General features: G+C 42.1%; 1 protein-coding gene across 3 annotated transcripts; it reads left to right on the top strand.

Moving 5' to 3' along the window:
* Positions 1–505: 505 nt before the first annotated feature.
* Positions 506–23,229, top strand: sfxn5a (sideroflexin 5a). 3 transcript variants are annotated; one of them, XM_030045054.1, is made up of 14 exons: positions 506–1,097; positions 2,840–2,908; positions 4,010–4,087; positions 4,556–4,582; positions 5,948–6,002; positions 9,333–9,358; positions 9,681–9,734; positions 9,968–10,024; positions 10,157–10,222; positions 12,491–12,581; positions 16,678–16,793; positions 16,981–17,066; positions 20,403–20,520; positions 20,788–22,047. In XM_030045054.1, the coding sequence occupies exons 1-14, from the start codon at positions 1,050–1,052 to the stop codon at positions 20,806–20,808; spliced, it is 912 nt and encodes a 303-aa protein (XP_029900914.1). In that variant the 5' UTR covers positions 506–1,049; the 3' UTR covers positions 20,809–22,047. The 3 variants fall into 3 exon arrangements, with proteins under 3 accessions (XP_029900914.1, XP_029900913.1, XP_029900915.1); XM_030045053.1 differs by lacking the exon at positions 20,788–22,047 and adding an exon at positions 22,069–23,229 and having other exon boundaries at positions 510–1,097; XM_030045055.1 differs by lacking the exons at positions 506–1,097; positions 20,788–22,047 and adding exons at positions 1,745–1,834; positions 22,069–23,229.
* The last annotated feature ends 677 nt before the right edge of the window (positions 23,230–23,906 follow it).

The following is a 23,906-nucleotide window of genomic DNA, read 5'->3' as shown; positions in this document are numbered from 1 at the left end:
GAGGGAGGTGTGTGGATGTGGATGGTGACACAAACAGTCATCCATGAATGAAAATGTTAACAAGGATGGATTTTTTTATATATTACACTAAGTTTAAAATCAAATTTTCAATAATCTCTGCATTAATCATCTTCAATCATGTGTGCATGTGAAGGATAATGAAATCTTACAATGGAGCTAGTTCAACTCCACTACTATAAACATAACCACTGTTCCCCATTACCTCCTTCCAACGTTATTACCTGCAAACACTCAGTGGCCACTTTATCAGGTCCACCTGTACAGTCTAATACAATCCAATCCAACTGCTCTGCCATAAAGTTTCCTTTCCTGCTGCCTAAAATGCTCAGCTTTTCTTTTTGTCACAGTAATAGAGGTGTTCATTCGATTCTGTGTTTGGCATTGAGCTCATAGTTAGTGCTGCTGTTGTACTGGACTGCATTTTATTGAGAGATGTTTCCAATATGCTGTCCCCCTCATCGTATATAAATAGGGAGGGCAAAAAATTAGAAACACCTGTCAATATAATGTAGTCCCGTACAATACTTCTGCAAACCACAACCTCAATAATAAACACAAAATTAAATTTACACATTAGACTGTACAGGTGGACCTACACTATGATGCTATACTAAAAATCACCACTAGGGGGCTCTGTCACCCTCCTTAAACTCCACAGCACTTTTAGCTCGTTCACCCGGATATATTGTAACTCAAAATGTTTCATATAGAGGCTTACGGACTTATTTGAGCTCTTGAACTCCACGTTGATGCACTTAAACGCCCTCCTTGTGTATTTCTTGTTAACGAAAGCATAAACAGCAGATGCCTTATGGGAAATGTAGTCAGTTCCACCCAGTTCCAGCTATAGGCTGCTCGCTGGAAAAACAACATTACCTACAATGCCTCGACACAGAAACACTGAATGACCGACTGCGGAACCGCGCAACTGCAAAAACACATTTAACACCAACTAGAAGTGTTTTTAAAGAAGTTATTCAGTGGGGGAAAAAAAGCTTGTTTCTGGATTTGTGTTCATTTGCAGCACAATGTCTGAATATCCGACCTTCCGGTATGGACAGCCTCGCTTTGACCAGGTACTTTCATTTATTTATTTATTTATCTATTTAGTCTCGGTCAGTCATGTTTACAACTGAGACAGTCTGCAATGTGTCTGCGACAGAGGAAAGTTGCACATTAAAACTGACATTTGGTGGTGTAACTTTAATTACATGGAGTTGACCAGTGTTCGTTGTGTTTGCCTGTATGATGTTAACAAAACGTCATTTTTTCGGGATGTTTTGCATTATTTCTCACTCAAAATGTATGCCACTTCTTGTCACTCTTCATGTCAACATATCGGCATGTATGTATTTGTGATAATAACGTGTTTCTACATGAAAAGCAGTGCTGCTATGGTAAATTGTCAGCTCAAACTGCAGTGCTGCAGGTAAATTAGGACAGGAGATATTTACAGAGCAGTTTAAAAAGAATTGCCTAACACATTATTTTTGTGCTGCAAGTTGTAAAAACCATCCATATGTTCAGAGGAAAAGCTGTGAGGCACAGCAGTGTGTCAGTCACCAGATTTTCATCCAAATTAACAGTTACTGTAATCAAGGCTAAGCTCCAAAATGGTTCCTTATGCTCAGATATGAAGACATGATTGCGAGCTATTTCTGGCAGAGTCATTTGAAATTAATTGCCATTCAGTCGTCGAAGAGAAGCAGGGAGGAAACAGTTTGCAGGAGGTATTAATGAGGAGGCTCCACCTGGCGCACCGAACAACTGGCGGGCCGGGGCGGCGGGGCTCACCGCGCGGCAGCTGCCTCAGGTACGACCCGGTGCCGCTGCTTTTCTCAGGTTTAAAGGGAGTCTGGAGCCTCAGCAGTCACATCATGAAGGTCGGATGATGAAGTGTGAAATGTCTTCACGTCAATCACAGTTTGAATTGTCCTTTCTTTCTTTCTTTCTTTCTTTCTTTCTTTCTTTCTTTCTTTCCTCTCTCAATTTGCTCCTTTCTTGTTTACTTGCTCCCTTCCCTTCCGTTCCTTTAGTTTTCTTTCCTGTCCTTTCTTTCTTTATTTCTTTCCTTCCATCACTCCTTCCCACCCTCCTTCCTTCCTTCCCTCCTTCCCTTCCTTCCTTCCTTCCTTCATTCCTTCCTTCCTTCCCTCATTCCCTCCTACCTTCTGTCCTTCCCTTCTTCCCTCCTTCTTTCCTACCTTCTTTCTTTCTTTCTTCCTTCCCTCCCTCCTTCCTCTCTCAATTTGCTCCTTCTTTCTTGTTTACTTGCTCCCTTCCCTTCCGTTCCTTTACTTTTCTTTCCTGTCCTTTCTTTCTTTATTTCTTTCCTTCCATCACTCCTTCCCACCCTCCTTCCTTCCTTCCCTCCTTCCCTTCCTTCCTTCCTTCCTTCATTCCTTCCTTCCTTCCCTCATTCCCTCCTACCTTCTGTCCTTCCCTTCTTCCCTCCTTCTTTCCTACCTTCTGTCCTTCCCTTCTTCCTTCCCTCCCTCCTTCCTCTCTCAATTTGCTCCTTTCTTGTTTACTTGCTCCTTTCCCTTCCCTTCCTTTACTTTTCTTTCCTGTCCGTTCTTTCTTTATTTCTTTCCTTCCATCACTCCTTCCCACCCTCCTTCCTTCCTTCCGTCCCTCCTTCCCTTCCTCCTTTCTTCCTTCCTTCCTACCTTCTGTCCTTCCCTTCTTCCTTCCCTCCCTCTCTCCCCCTTCCTTCCCTCCTTCCTTTGTTCTTTCCTTCTTCCCTTCCGTCTTCCTTCCCTCCTTCCTTCCCTCTTCCCTTCCTCTCTCCTTCCCTCTTTCTTCCTTCCCTCCTCAGACCACATTTTCCGGCAGGTTCAGACACTTCCTGGATGTGATTGACCCCAGCACTCTCTTTGTGACAGAGGTAAACACATTTATGGATCCATCTTTATTAAACCTGCATCACCACACATCAGTACGTACACATACATGCGTTTTGTTTTGTTTTTTGCACCTTTATTTCCCTGGTCAGGGTTTGCTGAGCCTTTTTCCCCTCAAACTTTTATGCACCGATCTCTTCAACAGTTGTTTACTTTCCAAAAAGTGAAGTGCACAGATCTGATGAGCCACTGATTTTCTGATAATCGGGAAAAGTTGGCCAGGTTTATCAGACGCTCCTATCCCGAAGAGGAGTGAGCAGGTCGGAGGGGATTCAGTGTTGTACTCTCTGCTGCAGGGATCAAACCCGTGACCTTTGGGTTACAGAACAGTCTCTAACCGCTGGGCCGGCCTCCCTGTCGTAATATTTCCCCTGCTCTTCGTCGAGTTGCGGTAATTTTGCTCAGGAGTGACTGGAGTCATCGCTGTTCTGGGTAATGAAGCTGTTAGCAGCCTCATTGGTGACAGTAATAGCAGCAGTGCCTCCTGGGAAGTGACGAGGTGTGGACATGTGGGGCAGCTGTGAGGGCCAGAGTGTGTGTGTGTGTGTGTGTGTCAGCTTTACCTCCCCACCCCCACTTCACCCCCGACACACACACACACACACACACCCTGTGCACCCTGCTGGGCCAGGCAAAGCCTCAACTTGCCTTTAATGAAGACAGTGGAACAGGACCGGCCATGATTTTGCATACAGGCACACTTACACACCAAACACACATCGGGAAAGACGGGAACGAACACACACACACACACACACACACACACACACGCAGATGGCAGGCTAATTAGAACAAATTGGGCCATATGACCTTGTATTGTGCTCAGCATTAGACAATGATCACACCATAGAACGATGCTCATTACCTTTTAGGAAACTCATTTGTCAACTGAAAATCAGCATGGAAGTTTTAGAGAAATGCAATTATCGCACATTGAGCCGCGCGCCTGTGAGTGTGGAGGGAACAAAAACATCTCTAAGCTGACTAATTTATTTTTTTTTACGCTTCTCCGGGGAAAATCGCTCTCATTAACCTAACTTTACCTTTTTACTGAGTTTGATTTGATTTTATTTCGGTCAAATCAGAGGCGACTTCGAGAGAGTGTGGAGCTCCTCGATCGATGCAAACAAGGGAAACTTCCACCAGGAGTGACAGACGCTCAGGTAAGGACGCAAATATTCACTGTTATAAGTAAATGATCACTGTGGTGTAAATAAAAAGGCTTCTGAGGAGACTTTAATGAATGTGGTCAGACGCCATAAATAAGAAAAATGCATTGCTGAGGATCAAATCACTGGCAAATGGCTCCGAATTAGACATTTACAATTCATTTTTTTACATGATTTAGTCATTTAGAGAAATTTAAGGAGCGGATCGGCGCCTCAGCCTCATTCTTGCAGCTCTCTCTGTGGGCTGAACCCGTCAGTCGTGTTGCACTTGTTACTGCGCCTCAGTCAGTGAGGTGATGTGAGGGTGGGGGGTTTCACCTTTGTGCAGCATCAAACGCTTCGCTGTCAGAAAAATCATCTCCGCCGTCATTCAGTGATGGATGATGAGGCGGCATGTTTTGGAAATTTTTCACAGAGTGTTCAATTCTAATTAAATCCATTTTTTTTTATTCTTCTCTACAGCTTTGGCAAGCTCAGAAAATAAAGCAGGTAAAACACGATTCTCGGTCATCCTCTATCACACCTCTTTATTCTTTGTTATTCACACTTTCTCTCTCTCTCTCACACACACACACATACACACACATTTCTGCGATCACTATCTGCACTATCTCTTGTGGTTGACTGAATAGGCCAACAAACTGACACCGTTCTTTGCACCTCGGCTAAACACTTCTCTGTTGATGCAACAAACACGTGGGAAAGTGGACAAAATAACTGAAACACCACATGAAAAAAAGAAACTTTAAATGTGAAGGAGCTAAGTCAAAGTTACAGGGCCAGTTTTCAAAGCAGCATGAAAATAAAAAAACAAAACAGGCCGAAATCACAGTGGCATCGCACATGGAAGCCACAAAAGTATTTAGTGTGGCAAGGGAGGGAGATGTCAAAGCTCCCCGGCAGGGACAACCAGTCAATAAAGTTGCTAAAAATGATCACCAGATCTATGAAACATTAAGGGAAACAGATTTCCTTCATCCTTCATCCTGATACAGGAAGATGCTTTTCTTCCTCAGGAAAAGTCCAATATCCCATCACTCACAGTTAATAATAAAAACTAATCATCATGAAATGTATTAGTATAGTGCTTTTTAAAGACAGAGGTCACAAAGTGCTTTACAATTACAGAAAAAAAAAGTGGCCACCTGTGTCATGTGTAAAGGTGCAAAAGTTAAAACATGGCACATGTGAAGAGGACAGTACAGGAAGAGAGAAGGAAAGTTAAGACGTACTGAAGCTATTCTGGAAACCAAAGTCAGTCCTGCCTCTTATTAGGTACTTAATATTCATATGCTGTCAGGTGTAGGGCTGGGTACCAAACTTAGATACTTTTATGGCACCGACTGAAATGCTTCAGTACTATCAAGTATTAAAAATGCCACGGTGCTGAAATCTGGTATTGAATGTTATTCAGTACCAAATTTCAGTATCTGTGGAGAAAAATTTCATCAGCGTCAGTGAGCCTTCTTCCCTTCCCAAAGCTGGTGATTGGCTGTCTAACATTACACATGGAGTAAAACCCTTCATTACACCCAGAGATGATGTAAAATTGATTTTATACCCATGTTTTATAAAATTGGTGTTGATAAAAGTATTGGTCTGGATTCGGGTGTGAAAATTTCAGAATGTTTTCTCTTTCAGCTGAAAAATTGTAATCGCTGTTGCAAAAATACTTCATGGAGCAAATGCTTTCTATCACAGTATTTTACCTGGCTTATAAAACCAGCAAAAATCCCTCTTTTCATTTAAAACCTTGGAGTAAAATCTCCTCATTTGGCTGAACTTAGAAAAAAAAAGCCCAAATCATTCTGTAGTCATTATCGTCTGATTATGATCATTATAATTTTACCGCAGGCAATCATCCATCCTGACACGGGGGAGAAGATCCTCATGCCCTTTCGGATGTCAGGTACGGTGTCTTGGTGTTGATGGGCCGGGTGCAGCGGGATCCAGGGGCTTGTTGTCCGACGCGGAGGTGTCGTTCACTCCGGGGACTGTCACCGCTCAACAGGGCTCTTCAGGTTATCTTGGGCCTGCAAAAGGTCACACTCAGCTGGGTGCTGATTAAAGCCCAGTCTCCCACGGTGACCGAGAGGTAGAGCCCACTGTTGGGCCTCCGACGAAACGGGAGTATTTTGGTCTAGTCTCAAAACACCTGTTTGCAAGGCCGATCTGAGCTGCCAGAGAGGGAGAGGGAAGGGGCAAGAAGATGGAGAGAGCAAAAGAGGGAATTAACATTAAACAGGGTTCATATGGGTGCTGGAAATCCTTGAAAACGCTTGAAGTTTAAAGTGGTATTTTCAGTAAAGTACTTGAAACTGTTTGAAATTGTAATTAGTGACACATTTTGAAACTTGAAACCTCCTTTTAACTTGTGTCGCTTCTGTACAATGCTCACTAAACACGATTATGATTGTTTATAGCTCAATAACATCTGATTTAATATGACAAAGAAGTGACAAAATCATTCTGAGTAGCCGGAAACAGCAGCGAGGTGCTTGAAAAGCCTGAAATGCACCTCAAAAATGCTTTTAAAGGGGCTTTAATTTGATTTAAGAAAAGGTGTGGGAACCCTAAGCACATGTCAGACGCATGGGAGTGTAGCTGTCATTGAATGCACCACAGGGTCCTGCTGATCTGTCACACCTGCAGTGAAAATGATGAAAAGCCACTTAAACACTGCAATAACTCTCAGATTTAGATACAAATTCACTGAAATCAGGATTCAACTTCAACATGCCCTTTGCTTTGCTTAAATTGAAGAGCCAGTTGAAGTGTAACAGGATAAATTGGAGATTGAAGTAAAGGGTGGACAAAATAATGGAAACAACATGGAATCAGATGAGTTGGACTACACTTTACCTTCAGAGCAGCTTCATGTCTGCTGCTGCTGCCTGCATACAAGTCCCAAACTGTGTGTGTAATGCAATATTGGACCTTTTTCAAGAAGGTGTAGGCTAAGTGATGTGCATATCTGCAGATCGTTTTGTTGAGACTGTCACAGAGGTGTTGTCACATTTCCTCGGGACATTTTTGAATTCATCCTGTTAATTGTTCATCTGTCGCTGCGGGTGAACTTCGACTCGCAACCGCTAGTCTTGCTCATCGGTGAGTTTTGTCTGTCGCCGGCATATGTCGTGATGATCCAGACTGTCCCCCTGCAGGCTTTGCGATCGGTGCACCTGCAATTCATGCGGCGATATGATCCGTGAAAACTGACGCACAGCTGACAAATACCGCTAATTGGCATTTGACTCAATATGGCTCACAAGGTAGCTCACTTTTTAATTGTCATGAAGGATCTTCAGAAGTCAAGTCCTCATCATCTGGTGTTTCCATTATTATTTTTTCCCCACCCTCTGCACAGCACACTTTTCTTTATCCAGGATTTGCAAACGCATATAAGAAAGTGTAATATCTCTAAGCTTTTGTACAGAGACACATTAGTCAGATGATGGAGTTCTGCAAAGTTATACCAGAATATAGAATAATATTAAACCTCATTTGTGTAGCATTGCACCTAAACAATGTTGAAAAGAGCTTCACAAGATAAAATCAGACAAATTAAAACAGAGAAAATAAATATACATGGATAATATGTACATTATCACACATAAATACATGAAATAAAATACAGTAGGAACTTTGAAGTTGTAAAATCAAACCAAAAATCACAAGCCAGGCTCATCAAAAAACAAAAACAACAACAACAACAACAAAACGGAAGGAATTGCAGACAGACAACAACAATGATGAACTTTATTTGTATGGCACTTTTCAACACATAGCTACAAAATGCTTTACATACACTATATTGCCAAAAGTATTCGCTCATCTATCCAAATCATTGAATTCAGGTGTTCCAATCACTTCCATGACCACAGGTGTATAAAATCAAGCACCTAGGCATGCAGACTACTTCTACAAACATTTGTGAAAGAATGGGTCGCTCTCAGGAGCTCAGTGAATTCCAGCATGGTGCTGTAATAGTAATGTAATAGGATGCCACCTGTGCAGTAAGTCCAGTTGTGAAACTTCCTCGCTACTAAATATTCCACAATCAACTGTTAGTGGTACTATAACAAAGTAGAAGCGATTGGGAACGACAGCAACTCAGCCACAGAGTGGTAGGCCACATAAAATCACAGAGCGGGGTCAGCGGATGCTGAGACGCATAGTGCGCAGAGGACGTCAACTTTCTGCAGAGTCAATAGCTTGAGACCTTTAAACTTCATGTGATCTTCAGATTAGCTCAAGAGCAGTGCGTAGAGAGCTTCATGGAATGGGTTTCCATGGCCGAGCAGCTGCATCCAAGCCTTACATCACCAAGCACAATGCAAAGCATCGGATGCAGCGGTGTAAAGCATGCCACCACTGGACTCTAGAGCAGTGGACACGTGTTCTCTGCAGTGACGAGTCACGCTTCTCCGTCTGGCAATCTGATGGACGAGTCTGGGTTTGGTGGTTGCCAAGAGAACGGTACTTGTCTGCCTGCATTGTGCCAAGTGTAAAGTTTGGTGGAGGAGGAATTATGGTGTGGGGTTGTTTTTCGGACGTTGGGCTCGGCCCCTTAGTTCCAGTGAAAGGAACTCTTAATGCTTCAGCATACAAAGACATTTTGGACAATTTCATGCTCCCAACTTTGTGAGAACAGTTTGGAGATGGCCCTTCCTGTTCCAACACGACTGCGCACCAGTGCACAAAGCAAGGTCCATAAAGACATGGATAAGCGAGTTTGGTGTGGAAGAACTTGACTGGCCTGCACAGAGTCCTGACCTCAACCCGAGAGAACACCTTTGGGATGAATTAGAGCGGAGACTGCGAGCCAGGCCTTCTTGTCCAACATCAGTGTTTGACCTCACAAATGCACTTCTGGAAGAATGGTCAAAAATTCCCATAAACACACTCCTAAACCTTGTGGAAAGCCTTCCTAGAAGAGTTGAAGCTGTTATAGCTGCAAAGGATGGGCCCACATCATATTAAATCCTATGGTTTAAGAATGGGATGTCACTCATGTTCATATGTGTGTGAAGGCAGCCGAGCGAATACTTTTGGCAATATAGTGTAAGTTAAAATGATGCACACCATCAAGATAAGACTTATGACAGTTATACGGTGAAAACAAGAGAAATAAAACTTAAAAACCTAAATAAAACCAAGTGTCTATACCAAAAGCAAACATAATTTCCTAAGCATGAGAAGTTGCGGTGATTGCATGATCGCTTTTGTCTCCTCGCAGGTTTCATCCCGTTTGGCACACCAGTGGTAAGACTGCTTTGAGAACATAAAATTAGCATAAAACTATCTGGGCTCATGCGTGTTCTTCATTAGAAATTACTCTGAAATGCAAAAAATATATGTTGGCGGGTTTTTTTAAGACACTGGAAAAGACTAAATTTTAAGGCTTTTAACATTTTTGAATGCGGACTGCCTTTGTTTTTTTTTTTACATTTCCAACCAACAGAGCTGCTTCTTCTATTTCTGCTATCCTACTGCATACTTTCTATTGTTATGCTATAGAAAGCTGCTGTAAGTTACTTTTTAACTTTTGTGTTATCTTTTTTAAAGTGAGTTTGTCGTTGTGCAGGTTGTCGGCCTCCTTCTCCCAAATCAGACCTTGGTGTCAACCATCTTCTGGCAGGTACAGCTGCATGACTCCAAACTGCAACATTTCTGCGCAGACAAAAAGTTGCTTCAGGACGTTTCAGTCTAGTGTCTAATGAAGCAGTGAGGTTCATTTTGAGAAACACTAGCAACACTATTACTGACATTTTAGGTATTACAGGTAATTTGAGAATGAAACATGAAGTATGATGCATGGTCCATCATGCATATTAACTAGGTTCATGTCTTTTTTTGCTTGCCGTTTGACAGTGGTTAAACCAGAGTCATAATGCCTGTGTTAACTACTGCAACCGCAACGCCTCCAAGGTACTGTATGTGCACTAAGCCGGCCTGGTGCCACTGAGCCAGGCATTCATGCTGCAACTCATTTTCTCTCTGAACTGCATGAACTCACGCTTTCATCATGTTTAATGTCATTTCCTTCTGCTGCCACTCCAGACCACTCCGACTTCTAAATTTGTCCAGGGATACCTCGGAGCCGTGACCAGCGCCGTCTCCATCGCCGTGAGTTCCCATAATGCCTCTGCTCTGGCTCATTCAGTAGCTGTGACTCAAATGATTTCTTACCTGTCAATTAAATTGCTTGATGTTAATGCTGCATTCAGTTCTAAGTCAGAACTTGGGATTTGCAGCTTCCGAGCAGGAAAAACAGAACAGCTTTTTAAGTGCGAGTGTCTCATTGTGAAGTCCGGCAAGTTTTCTCCACACCTGTGTCGTGACTTGACCTCATAAAATTATGGCTGCTCATGCTGTCAACAACAAAAACAGTGTGATTTTCCATTTTTAATGTTGTATGCTTTTTTCATTTTACGCATGGTATGTTTTTAGATGAGTCAACAGAAAACAGCAGGTGATTAAACTTTTTTCACAAGAAAGAAAAGAAAAAAATACAATTAGTTAAAGCAATTACAGGCAGATGTGAGGTGATATGTAATCATGGCTGTGAACTGACTGGTGGAAATCAGCGAGTTACTTCTTCATCTGTTTTGAGGAAGAGTCCGTGATTTAGGGGCACAGGAGCTGAAGGTCATTTTGCTTAACACAATGCAAACTCTGCGTTTTTTTAGTCTGAATTAAGCAATAAGGTCAATTTGGGAGGCTGATCTCCAGCAAGGGCTTTATAGATGAACATGTGTCAATGAAAATTATGTCTCTGAGCAAAAGATTGCCATTAATGACTCTGAGGGCAGAGTAGCTGAACACGTCCTAAGGCTGAAGTGTCGAAGCAGCAGCATTTCTGTAAACTTAAAGTTATGGTAGTAGTTGTTAGCTGCTCTCAATATTGTGTCAGCTGTAGCAACTGTCCATGTCTTCCTATTTTGAAGCTAGAGAGCACAAATGTGAGTAATGATGCAGCTATGGAAAAATAATCTGGGTAAAACATCATTTTCTTTGCACTTTTTATTCATTTAATCATTTGATGAAGCTTTGTCGCAAACTGAATCTTCACTTTGTGGCACTGATGTTTTCTCTCCCGCTGGATAAGTGAGGTGGGTCACCTTGTTTTAAGGAGCCTCTAACCCTAAAATAATACAAGAATATCACTAGTCTGGGTTTGGGCTGAAGCTTTAGTGTCAGATGATCTAAATGTTGTTTCAGAGAATTTCGATCTTAACAAAAACTCCAATCTGGGTGTGAAACACTGACTCCTTTTCGATATTTTGGCAAGAAAATGGCCCAAAAGTTCACCTCTTTTTCAGTCCAAATATGTCAAAATCTGCCCTCAACAACCCAACAATGGAGGTATCCTGGTTTTTATGTTTTTGGCATCAAAGAGTGGAGGGTAAAACTCGCTCACTCGCACCTGACAGAGCTCTCGGTGCGGACACCAGGCTCAAACGGAGCCAATTACTGCTCCTGCTGGGCGAACATCCGGCTGCTGCCCTCGGGCCTGACAGCGGCAACAGGCAGGGAGAATGGCGGGGTGTCTGGGGGGCGGACCGACAGGCATGGGGAGTCAGGATGGGAGCTCTCCAATTAAACCTCAGCTTTGGTGACGACCCCCCGCCTGGCTGGGGAGAGCCAGAGGCTGGAGTGGAGTGGTGCTGTGTTATCTGACAGACTTGGTGGTTTAACACCTACAGGCCTACAGTGTGTTAACATACTATGACAAACTCAACATTATTTCATTTTTTTTATTCACCGAGCCGAGTGCTCTTGTCACTTTTTGTCACTTTTCCCATTTCTGAATATACCGTAAACGCAACACTGATTGTTTTTCCTTTTTTCATGCTTTTTTGTGTTGACATCAAGCCTCAATGGACAATACAGTATTCATATTTTTGTTCACATGATGAAAGTTTTCTCAGGCACACTGAAAGGCTTCACTTCAATTTCATATTTCAATAATTTCCTCTCTGCTCTGTAGTAGCTCTGTAGTAGATTTATGCTCAGTTATACATGATGAGTGTCTTCTATACGTTGCAAACTTTAAGAAGGAGGATCCTGCATTTTTACCGTTTTAATTCTGATGTTGAATTTTCTGAATGACTAGTCCTGTGGCTCAGTGACTGATCCAAGTGTTAACATATGCTCATTAAACATTACTGTCTCTTTTTTTAAGATGAAAGCATTTACATGAGCTATTATTCCTCATGTTATTTATACATTTACAAGGAACTGAACGAGCAGAACCGGTCTGAAGCCTTTCACTGTGTCACAGAATATTTTGTGTATTTATGCCTGCTCAAATTTACATCTGAGAAAACTTTCACTAAACACACAGCAGCTTCAAACTCTGCTTCTTATGTGTGTGTGTGTGTGTGTCTCCAGGTAGGGCTGAATGTGTTAATCCAGAAAGCCAGCCGGTTCAACCCGACCACCAGGCTGCTGGTGCAGAGATTCATCCCCTTCCCAGCCGTGGGTACGTCCAAAAAGTTCATTCCCTCAGACCTTGGTCAGATAGCATTCACCGATAATACTTTGTTTTTGTTTAATTTACCTACTTGGGTCAATTGGCAGGTGGTCAGATAAACTGCTGGTAAATGAAAAGTATAATAAATTAAATTTCAAACAGGCTAAACTCCCCGGTCAGCCTTTGTCTTGTGTGTGCTCTCATGGCAAACCACACCCATTGCACTTTATTAAAGGTGCAATACGTATGATTTTTGCTGCCTCATGGCACAAAATGACCATAGTATATCTGCAGGGGGTTGATAGGTTTGTTGATGAATACTAGGGTCTCAACAATTAGCTCACCAGGTGCTGAGAGCTCGCCTTTCAAAACTCACTTTCTGGCTCATTTTGGAACAAGAATGCTCCACCCACTGGAGTTTAATCCCGCCCTTCCCCCCACCTGTGAGCAAGCAAGATAACACAGCATCATAACACATTTCAGTAACAAAGGCTAATAAGCCTCATTCTCACGTGAACAGGCAGTATTATTATTCCAGCATTTTGCAGAGATGAATCTTCCCTAGATGTTTCTCTGTTGGATCTCCACTCTAATTAGCTGGTTTCCTCCTCTCTGTGGTGAAAATATGACTATTATTTATGTCAGTCCAGGCCCTCCTGAATAGACTAGAATTGAGACTAGATTACACAAAGGGAAATTCAGCCCTAAAACACATTAACAGTGTTTAAAATTAGGGACTGGTGCTTGTTTTAGGGTGAAATTCTGCTTTTATGTTGGTAAACTGGCCAAATACAAGGAGCATATAGAGCAGCTGCAGCTCAGTGGGGGAAGGAAGTGAGCTCTCCCTGTTCTACGCTGGATTTCTCCCTGTATGTTTGTTTAACATTGCCGCAAATCTCTTTTATTTTAAGGTTTAACATTGAAACCTGACCGCTAATGCTTCCCTTTTAGATTGCTGATTTTCTTTTTTACTATTAAATGCTGTTGTAGCTGTGCTCAGAATATCTGTCAATAACTGGATTCACTTTTGGACAGTGAGCTACAGAATAAAAAAAAAAAAAAAAAAATTAAAACATAAAAAATATACAATCAATGAAATCTTCTTGCACAGCCACAAGTAGTCAGGTGCTGGAAGGCAGCAGGAACGTGCGACAAACTAGGACAAACATGCAGACTTTTACTTAATCTAAAAAAATAAAAAATATAAATACAAAAAATATACAATCAACCAACAAAATGACACTAGAAACAAAACGTAGACCAATCAAACCAAAGTTCCTAATCGTGGAAAAAGGATCATTTTGGTATATTGAAACCCATTATTTAAAACTATATAACTTTATAATGGGTTGTAATCATTATAATTGGTTATATAACCCATTATAAGGTTATATAACTGATTATTAACCCATTATTTATAGCTAATATTGATAGCCATTATTTCTCACTGTACATAGGACAACCTCACACAAACTTAACACTCTCCTGCAGTTTCTTGCCAGATTTCAACACAGAGCTCCCGTCCTCAGCCTCAAACACACTAAAATATTTTAATGCGACTCGGGCTGTCAGATAGCAGAAACCATTGTCGCTTTCAAGCTCCTTTAAATTCCTCACATGGAGCATCTCCACGCGTCGGCGGGTTATGATAGCCTGTATCAACGTTGAGTTCCTCCAATGCGGTCGACGACTAACATATTCAGTTAAATTACGTCTGAAGTGCATTTCACACACCGCTGTCACAATAACACTTCACACGGCCAAACATTGACTGATTAAAAACGTGTAAACAAACGCGGCGCCGTCATTACGAGTCGCTGTACGAGAGCCAAATGTGGCCGGGCGATTTGTTTCATTCTGCTCCCTCATTTGCACAGTCCATTGTCCTCTCTGGAGGGTTGGGGATGTGTTGTGGGCTTGTTATGTCAGATGTGTGCGGAGCCACAAAGCCCAATTTTCATGTCACTCCCTCCCTTACACACAGTCACACCCAGGGGTATAGACCCATGTCCCAGAATGCCCCGGGCTGCTGGCTCATAATTAAATTGTTTGCCTGCCCCCCCCTTCCTTAGCATGGCGGTTCTTCTAATTAAATCAACAGGTTTCTACAGCCCTGCCTTTGCCTGGTAATTGGTTCCTCGTTAGAACTCTGCTGCCGCAAACAAATTGGATAATTACCCTTAAAGTGGCGTCTATGTCAAGGCCTCATTTACCTGATGTGTTTGTTCATTGTTGTTGTTGTTGTCGTTGTTGTTGTTGTTGTTGTTGTTGTTTTTGGTGGGGCCCATAAAAAAGGTAATTAAAATAGCTAATTGAAGCGAGGGGAAAGCAAAGTGCCATTTGAATTTTCACCCGCTTGATTTTGTTTGCTTACTTAAGGGTAGATTTATTTGTAATAACCTAATCAAGCGGCGGCCTGTCATTCAATTAGATTATGGAGACCATGACTGGAGGGGAAGTCGTGCCGCCAGAAATGCGCGGGGATAATTAATTTGTTGTCTTTGCAAACATTTCTCATTTACTTCTGATATTTATTGTGTAATTACGCGAAAAGATCTTTTTAAGTGCTTGGATGCATTTCCATTTGTGTACGACTAGTTATGATATGACAATTAGAATGTACATAAATGTAATTATTTCAAATAATTACAAATTTCAGCCCTGTATTTTCTGCATTTCACTTTGCAGACTTTGCAGTAATCGATTCAATTTTATAATTACTCGGATTTTACCCTTTTCCGGTGTTTGATCCGTGTGCTTTAGTTTTTGTTATTCCTTGCCAAAATCCCCCTATCTGTTCCTCTATTAATTGGTCTGGATAAAAAATCCCTTGTAGGTAAAAGAGCTATTTGCTCAGTCAATTGAATTCCTCTCACAAAGCGACCTCCCAGCCCTGCAGCCCTAAGTAAAGATAACTCAGAATGCTGTTGTCTTAAATTAAAAAGGCCTGCGGCACTAACACTAAACTCTCTAAAATGAGTTTTTCTTATTCCTATTAGAGTCAAGGAGAAAGGTCTATCTATATTAACATACATTTGTGTTCATTTTGCCCTCCGTGAATAAATCAGCGGCGGAAAACACTGCTGATGTTTCTCCAGCGCGCCTCGACCTCTCGTTCACCTTGCTCGTGTTTCCCGTTGGAGGTGATTCAGCTCGTGCTTCAGTCAGAGTCGCACGTAAAAAGGAGTGACCTTCGGTTTCCGGACTTACGAGCCACATTTCAGCAAATATGGACGGCAGTGATGTGCTTCGTTTACACGTTGAGCGTCCTTACCCAGCGCGACTCACAGTCAGCAGGCAAGTGGTGCTTCGGTGTCTTCGTGAAGGACATTTAACGGTGCTGTCAGTGCACAATCTGCTTGTTGTGGGCATCAAACCTGTGACTGTTTTATGGCAGGATAGTTTGCATGACCAGTCACATAGTGGTGCATCAAATCATGGGAAGACTGTGAACTCCATGCGGGAGAATCGCAAAAAAGGGAGCAAGCTCTTTTACCTGTTTGTAGCAATTTTACACAAAAAAAGCAAGACAAGTTTTGGAAGACGTATTTTTTTCTATAATTTTCTAGAAGAGTGTGAAGGTGAAAATCATGCATATATGTGTGACATTCTCCTTGCAACTTATTGTATGTTTGGGCCTTTAAAAGTTAATTAAGATGTGGTTAAAAAAGAACAACCACTCAGTAAAGAGATCATTTAAAAGACCTAGTTTTGAGTTAACCTATAGCAATCTGATAATATGTGTGCAAGATTTTTATTTGTACAAATTCCTGGTACACATTGTGGTATAAAAGGTATTTGTATCTTAAATATTGGTGTCAGCTGAAAAGGGTTTTTGTTCAGCGGGCCAGGGTTTGAGCCGCCATGTGGCCAAAATACCCAAGAAACTGAATTTTTCTCCCTGCATTAGGCGACCAAACCTGCACTCCAACCAGAGGCTAAAAGGGCAGTTTGCTCCTTACCGCTTTTATAAAACAGATCAAATACCAAAGACTGATATTGTTAGACTTTACTTGACTTTATTTTTGGTTTGTTCACCTCCGGTATGCCCCGGCATGTCCTGTCAGCTGTTCTAATTTCGTAGCACTTTCTCCCCCCCGTGCAGCGAGTGCCAACGTCTGTAACGTGGTGCTCATGAGGCACTCGGAGCTGTCGGAGGGCATCAGCGTGCTTGACGACGACGGCAACGTGGTGGGAACCTCCAAAGTGGCTGCCAGGCATGTAAGTACAGAGACCATTCAGCTGTGAAAACACTAAAGCGAACTCTTTCTGTGCAAAATCAGAGATTAAATCAGGCCGTCAGGATGTAAACCTGTAATTATTTGATCTACCAAAAGTAAAAAAAACATTTTCTCTGCCCTTTGATCTTGTCAGTTCATGCCTCCAGACGTGTTGATTTTTGTGACAGGCACTTTTAGAGACAGCCCTGACCAGAGTGGTCCTACCCATGCCGATCCTGGTGCTCCCTCCCATGATCATGGCTGCACTGGAGAAGTAAGACACATCGCATTACTTGGTCTTAATCAGGATTATGTTACTATTAAGGTGCATGAGTCATAATTCAATCAGTGATACAAGCATGTGATAATCCTAATGAAATACCTGCAGCCGTCACCCGGCCTCCTCTCCCCCAACACCGAGTCTGGGTTTCAGTGTATTTTTAAAGTGATAATCCTCAAGATTCTCCTTTTTCTTGAATTTGGTGACACCTCTGGCGATAAGCAGTCATTACTGTGGTGGTTTGCACTCAGTTTGAGCACAGGCCCAAAATAGTGGTGTGACACTCAGTTTAGAGAGCAGTTAATGGAAAACAGCGAAACCTACAGTCTGGAAGAACGAGGGCCACATCTGCATCACTTTGCATCTCAGAACGACAAGACTGATGCTGACCCTGGTGTTGCCTCGTCTCCTTTTTAGCCACTTAGATTCCTCACAGCGATTAATCTGTTCCTTTTCCTGCAGATTTTCTGTTGGTGAAGCTTGTGTTTCTATCGGGGTTTAGGTTGTAGAAAAATAGACACTTGAAAATGCGATTCAGTGCTATTCAACCAAATCAAATTATTTGTTTTGGGGAAAATTGCTGGTATTTTGGGACTAGGATTGCTGCAAAATATGCATACAAATGCTACACTGCAGATGGACTCGATGAAAAACTCAACAAAATAAAACAACTTCAGTCACTATTGGGCTCAGTAATGCTTATGTTTTCTGTTCATGGTACTTTTTGTTGGCAAAGGAGGGAGGAAATAAGAAAGACAGGCTGTCGTCCCGTTTCCTGCTTCTTGTTTATTAGGGTACAGTAAGTAGTCTTCAAGCTGTTTAGTAGAAAGGCTCCAAAAAACCTTCCAGTGTAATCCTCAGGCTGCCATTTTAGCTCCTACAGTGGGAGATATCAGCGTCTGTGGTTCCTCCCTGCTCAGTTTGATAAGCCCACACAGCAGCTGAACCCTCCCGACCACGGAGATTCTCCGCTGTCTGATACGACTGTAATGAAGCCTTAATGACACGGTGTGTTTATACGGACGTCCCGTGATCGATGGCCTGACTGTACCTGCGGCGTGCCGAGGAATGCACCCGTCTTTGCAAATCCTTGACAGCACTTGTCCCAACCGCTCAGAGCGGGGCGGGCTCGGGCTGCCCAGGTGTGTTTGGGATTCCTGTGAGCTGAATGAGTGAGCAGGGAGAGAGTGAAAAGGAAGAGGCTGGGACGGGGACTCGGGGGCTGTTGGGGTGAGTGCAGTTGCAGGTGAGTAGTGCTCGGCTACCCTCCATGTCAGCTCGCCTTCACTGGCTCTCAATGGAGCGAGAACAAGGGGACAGAGAGGGGTGCCTGGGCGGCCCCTTAATGATGGATGGTGCTGTTGAGAGCCAAGTTTTGTCGGTGACAGAGGGGCTTCTGTCGCTGCGAGAGCTTGCACACTCTCCATTGTTGGCGTCATTGTAGACTAAAGAGCATGGATATACTTTCATGTCTTTGGCTGTGTTTACATGCACTGAGAATTCCCATCTTGACCCAGTTACTAAAAAAAACCTTGTTTTGGCTCAACTTATGTAAACCTCACAATTTGGTAACAATAACCATTTAAACTCATAGTTTGACTATCAGAAATGTGAATAAGTTTTTTTGTTTTTTTTTTTGCCAAAGTGAATAATTTCTCCTGAATTGATTCACTATTTTCTGTAAAATTGAGTTAAATAAAATAATCACAATTTTACTTCAACAAATGGCACAAATGTGTTCAAGAAAGTAGTGTAGAGACCATAACTTATGCAGAAAATGTAGCGAGCGTATATTTTTAGCAAAAAGTTTTGTTGCGGGGCCTTTTCACTTGCATGGAGGTGGGAGAATTTCCAAAGGTCCTTCGGCCGGCCACAAGAAGGCATCACGGGAACCGTCTCTGCTGCGATTTTTGTATTGGCTTTAAATTTAGATGACCCTAATCTGCGCTGTTATGAATCCCACCAGAGTTCTGGGCGATGTATGCCCACCATGGTTATGGTAATGTGTGAGAGCTTTCTCGGATACGCCCACTGCAGTTTGATATGATTAAAAAAATCCAAACTATCAGTCACACTCAACATTCATCCAATTAGCTCTCATTAGGAAGAGCAAGCAATATGTTCTGTGGTCAGTCAGTGGGTGGTTTTAAATTTGTAAAATCGAATGAAGGTGTTCCTACAAAGTCAATGTACCAACAAAATATCTTGTTATTTTGCTTCTTCCAGTATCATCATATGATCATTAGTGTGTTCACTCGAGCAACACACACCTAAACACTTATTATGTCTTTCTCCTGTATACAAAGAAACCTACTGCCCAACACCAGGTGGACAGGATTGTTGTGTCTTTGTTATGTTTTCAGTGATGAAGAAGACGTTACATGGTAGTAAAGTTACATGCAACCTGAGTAAGACCTTTTCTGGAGTAGCCGTGCAAATGCAGCTGCTTTTGCACACAATGCTGGCTTTAAGTTTAGAAAACATCAAGTATTTTCACCTGTTGATGAGGATTTCGAACTCGCGGCTGCACCCAAAGCCCTCCGTGTTACCCTGTCCTCCTCGCGCCTCTCACATACCTCACAACTTTTTCTCATTGACTTTTCTCCACATATTCCAATTCCCTCTTAAATGTGTTCGCGTTTCTGTGTATGTGTGTGTCTCTGCGTGTGTGTGTGTGTGTGTGTGTGTAGCCTAATTAAACCATGGCAGCCATATGTGTTAATGAGCTCCCTCATTAGGCAGTAGCTCTCCTCGTTAGGGGGAGAGGCGTCGCTGGTGGAGGAGAGAGGGAGCGGCTCTCTCTGAGGCTCCTGCTGAGTTCGCTGTCCCGCACACCGAAGAGAGGATTCGCCTATGGAGGGGAGGGAGGGAGGAGAAACGGGAGAGAATCTATACCTGATATCACCTGAAATCCATGCATCTCCAAAAAGTCTTGAGTGTCTTCAGATGGAGAAAAAAATTGATGCCTTTTATGTATGTGTGTGAGGTTTGATGTTGAATTTTAAAAAGGTTTCACACACCTGGGAGTCATTCCACTGGAGAAGCAAACAAATAGCAATGTTACAATTCAAAATAAGGAAAAATGGCATCAAAAACTGGAGTTACGAGCTTTGTGGCAGTCAGTAACAGTTTGAATGAATTTAAATATTGTCCTTTGCACTGTATGTGAGGTCCTGTTGTCACCATTTTATGTCCAAATATACTGTTACCATGTAAGTTAACTTTTTATGTATCCATGATTTGTCACACAACCTGCTGCACATTTGATATAATGTGAATAAAGTGTTGGTGGTTCTTCCTCCTCCTCCTTGTCCTCCTCTGTCCCACCAGGCTCCCTCTCCTCCAGAGGCAGCGGCGGCTCGTCCTGCCCGTCCACAGCCTGGTGTGTCTCGCCGCCTTCAGCCTCGCCCTGCCGCTCGCCATCAGCCTCTTCCCGCAGATGTCACAGGTCCTCGCTTTTGAAAACCCTCCAGTCTAAACTAACGCATCCAACTTTCCCTGCTGGCTTCTCCGGCGGTGATAATGACAGCGGTGATGATAGAGATATTGCTGCTTTTCGCATTGCTGATGTTACATGAGCCACAGTATCAGTAGCCTCTGTAGTATCACACAATGATACCTTTTCTTAAACTAAAGATATGTTTTTCAGATGTGCAAATTACTAATGATGTGCTTGTTTTCAGGTGTAGTTTATTTATGTAGCCCTTCTCTGCAGGCAAGACTCGACAGACAGTGAGCCAACCTAGATTGAAGTGAAGCAAAGGAGGCAATGCACATGACAAAATAGCACGTTAAAAGGCCTAACTCATGCCGATTCATCACTCAGGCTAATAGTACAGGTATATTTTTATGTACAAATTTTCAGCTCAGCTTTATTTCCAAGCAAAAGCTCCCGAGAAAAACTTTAACTTGACTAATGAGCCTCATGTTAAGATAAGATGCACAAGAGCTCCCTTTGTTCGTTTTGATTCTTTGTTTTCAATTCTTCAAATACTCACTTTGTGTTCAGTATCTGCTTCGCCCAGGTCTGCCGTGAGTTGGTTTCAGTGACTGATGTTGATGACTGAAGTCTCCTGACCCCTTTAACGTTAACTAGTTGAGCTTTACGGAGATCCTCTCCTAATGAGGCGTAGCCCTCCGAGACTTAACCTGCTCTGTTATGATCTGTCCAACCGTTGCCCAGAGCCCCCATCGCCAGTCAGTCATTCACACAATCCAGGCTAGAAGGCTGAAATCTAACTTTAGCCCGTTGCCTCAGTATGTGTCATTCTGCTCAGTAAGTGGCCGTGGCATGATTTCATTTTTCACTCCCAACTCTTCCTCTCTCTTTGTCTGTTCTCTGCCAAATGACTTGCTGACACAAGCCAGCCAGCTCTGGCTTTAAAATGTTTAGGATTTAATTACCGCTGGAAATAGCTCAGACAGCCATATGGCAAAAAACTTCAGACATATGTGCCGCCAACAGTCCTGTGAAAGGCAGCCTCCCGTTCCATGGCGTTGCCTGTTTTTCTCTCGCAAGTCCTTTTTGCACTTTTGTAAGGAAACCAGACAAAAAAAAAAAAGGAAGAAAAAAAAAACTCCCCAAAAAGCAACATGAATGCCGTGCTCTCCTGGACCCCCCACCTACTCAATTTGTCCCACTTCCCCATTTCACACCTACCAGGATGTCTGATTAGGATTCTGCCTCTGAGTCACAGCCATCTGTCTCTGGTTCAAACATTAGGAGTTCCAAACCTCAAAATTGGATTTTAATCTGCCAAATTGGCTTTTTTTGCACATTAGCAGTAAATGCAAAACATTTAAGGCCTTTATGAAATATTTAGTTGCAGATGAAACTGTTTCAGATCTTTCAAGCGGCGGTGGATGTAGATGCCTCGGTCGTGTGCAGAGGTCGCTTTTTGTATCTGACAGCACGAACCGAATATTGTCATTTTGCACTATTGACTCTTTTCTTTTTTTTTCTCTCTCTCTCTTTGTCTTACTTTGATTCCCACAGATCGATGTGAGCCGACTAGAGCCAGAGATCGCCATGGCAACGAATTGTACGATCGTGACATACAACAAAGGTCTCTGAGTGATCCATACTGCCAAAGATGTGAAGATATGTGTCACTGCCCCTCATGAAAACACTCTGAAACTGTCATGAAGTAACGTAATGACTGCTGCACAGCTTAATGCAATGTGCAGGTGTGTTTAGATTGTACCTCCTGATACAATTAAGTGAATACAAAAATGTTTACTGTCGGTGATTAAGCTGAATGAATGTTGATGATTGAGTAAAGGATGGATGAATTTAGTAGCGGTGCTGAATGAAATTTGGATAAATAACTGTGAAATATTATCATGCATTTCTTTGAACCTGCCTTGACAACCAGGGCACCCAAAGAAAAAGTTCACCAGTGTTTGAAACCAAAAACAACTCAACTGTATGTTTAATTTGAAGTTTTTAACTGAATTTATGTAGCTACAGCTGAGGGGAAGACACTGGTTTGCTTGTAATATGTTGTGTTTGTGCATTTTTAGTGAATTTATTTGTACCATTCGGTGCTGATACTCAGCTATGTGGTGACAAAAGGTAAATTTTAATTAGATTATTGTGTCTCGGCTGTATCTTTACAGGCTAAATAACCCTAACCTGAGAACATGACCCAACTTTCACTCAGGCAATCAGTATCTCAAGTTTTTTTTCACACTATTATCACCTGAAAATTAGTTTTCTTTCAATAACAGGCTATTTTAGTCTCTTGACAGTAGATTGAGTATCAGCACTGGACCATTCAGATAAAATGGGACCCTATTATCTTACGGTGTCTTTACTTCCATCAAGGTAGATCATCTTAGTATCATTTAACAATTTGTTTTCCCTTGGAAGCAAATTGGAGTGGATCTCCTGCATAATAAAGAAAAAAAAAGTGTAGTTGGTGTGCTGTCGGTGCCAAATGACAAGGTTTAGTGTCAGCATTAAGTTCTTATTCCTCTTTTGTAAACCGCCACAGTGCACTTAAATACACACCAGTGAGCCAGACAAGAAGTCTTAAGCTGAATCAAGTTGACTTTTATTCCTGAAACGGGTTTTTACAACCTGACTGTGAAACATGCTGCTCTGTCTTTTATGTAATTGCTGTGATTTATATAAACGTCCTCCACTGAAATCTTATCTTTTGTCGTCATGTCTGTGATTGGTTTGTTTGCGTGGTTGCCAGGGAAACGCTGCACGGTAGGTTGCAGCGCAGTGGAACCTGACAAGAAGCCACATGCTGCTTCAGCGGAGGATGCTGGATGTGAGTAGTGGCGCAAATCCTCCAGGGAGGCAAATTAAAAAAAAAAAAAAAAAAAAAACAACATAAAACCCATTCAGAAAACAGCTCACAAACACACCTGACATGTGATTTCATCATTTTCTTTTTTTACTTTTCACTGTTGTGCCTTGTGGAATCACTTGTGAACATGTTGGGTCATAACTCAAAATGCAATAAAGGCCTTAATTCTTAATGTTTGCTGCCAAATATTTCCTTAATAAAATATATCATCTAAATTCTCTCTGTTTTATAAGCAAATGTTTCACTTTTACCTTTAACTAAAGCCAGAGTGTGACTACGAATCCCTTGTACATTTAATTTTAATGCCAGAAATTGTTAAGTCAGAGTTGTTTTGGCTTTACTGATGAATAACTAATTTGTTTTTTTTAGAAACATTTGGAACATCATGTTCAGCTCTAAGTGAAAGATGTCATTCCAAAAACACATAAAGTTATTCAATTGTGGGAAAAATGTCAGCAGATGTCTATTGTTCCAATATAACTTAAATATTTCAAATATTTAAATATTTTATATA

Source organism: Myripristis murdjan, chromosome 22, assembly GCF_902150065.1.
Source record: "Myripristis murdjan chromosome 22, fMyrMur1.1, whole genome shotgun sequence".
NCBI classification, from domain to species: domain Eukaryota; kingdom Metazoa; phylum Chordata; class Actinopteri; order Holocentriformes; family Holocentridae; genus Myripristis; species Myripristis murdjan.
The sequence above is the reverse complement of the archived record's forward strand: the minus strand, read 5'-3'. Positions and strand labels throughout refer to the sequence as shown.

Excerpts from the sequence above, each read along its gene's own strand:
- sfxn5a (XM_030045053.1), top strand. The coding sequence starts at position 1,050 with ATGTCTGAATATCCGACCTTCCGGTATGGACAGCCTCGCTTTGACCAG. Across the intron at positions 2,909-4,009 it reads GCACTCTCTTTGTGACAGAG|AGGCGACTTCGAGAGAGTGT; the intron begins GTAAACACATTT and ends CGGTCAAATCAG. Across the intron at positions 9,359-9,680 it reads TCCCGTTTGGCACACCAGTG|GTTGTCGGCCTCCTTCTCCC; the intron begins GTAAGACTGCTT and ends GTCGTTGTGCAG.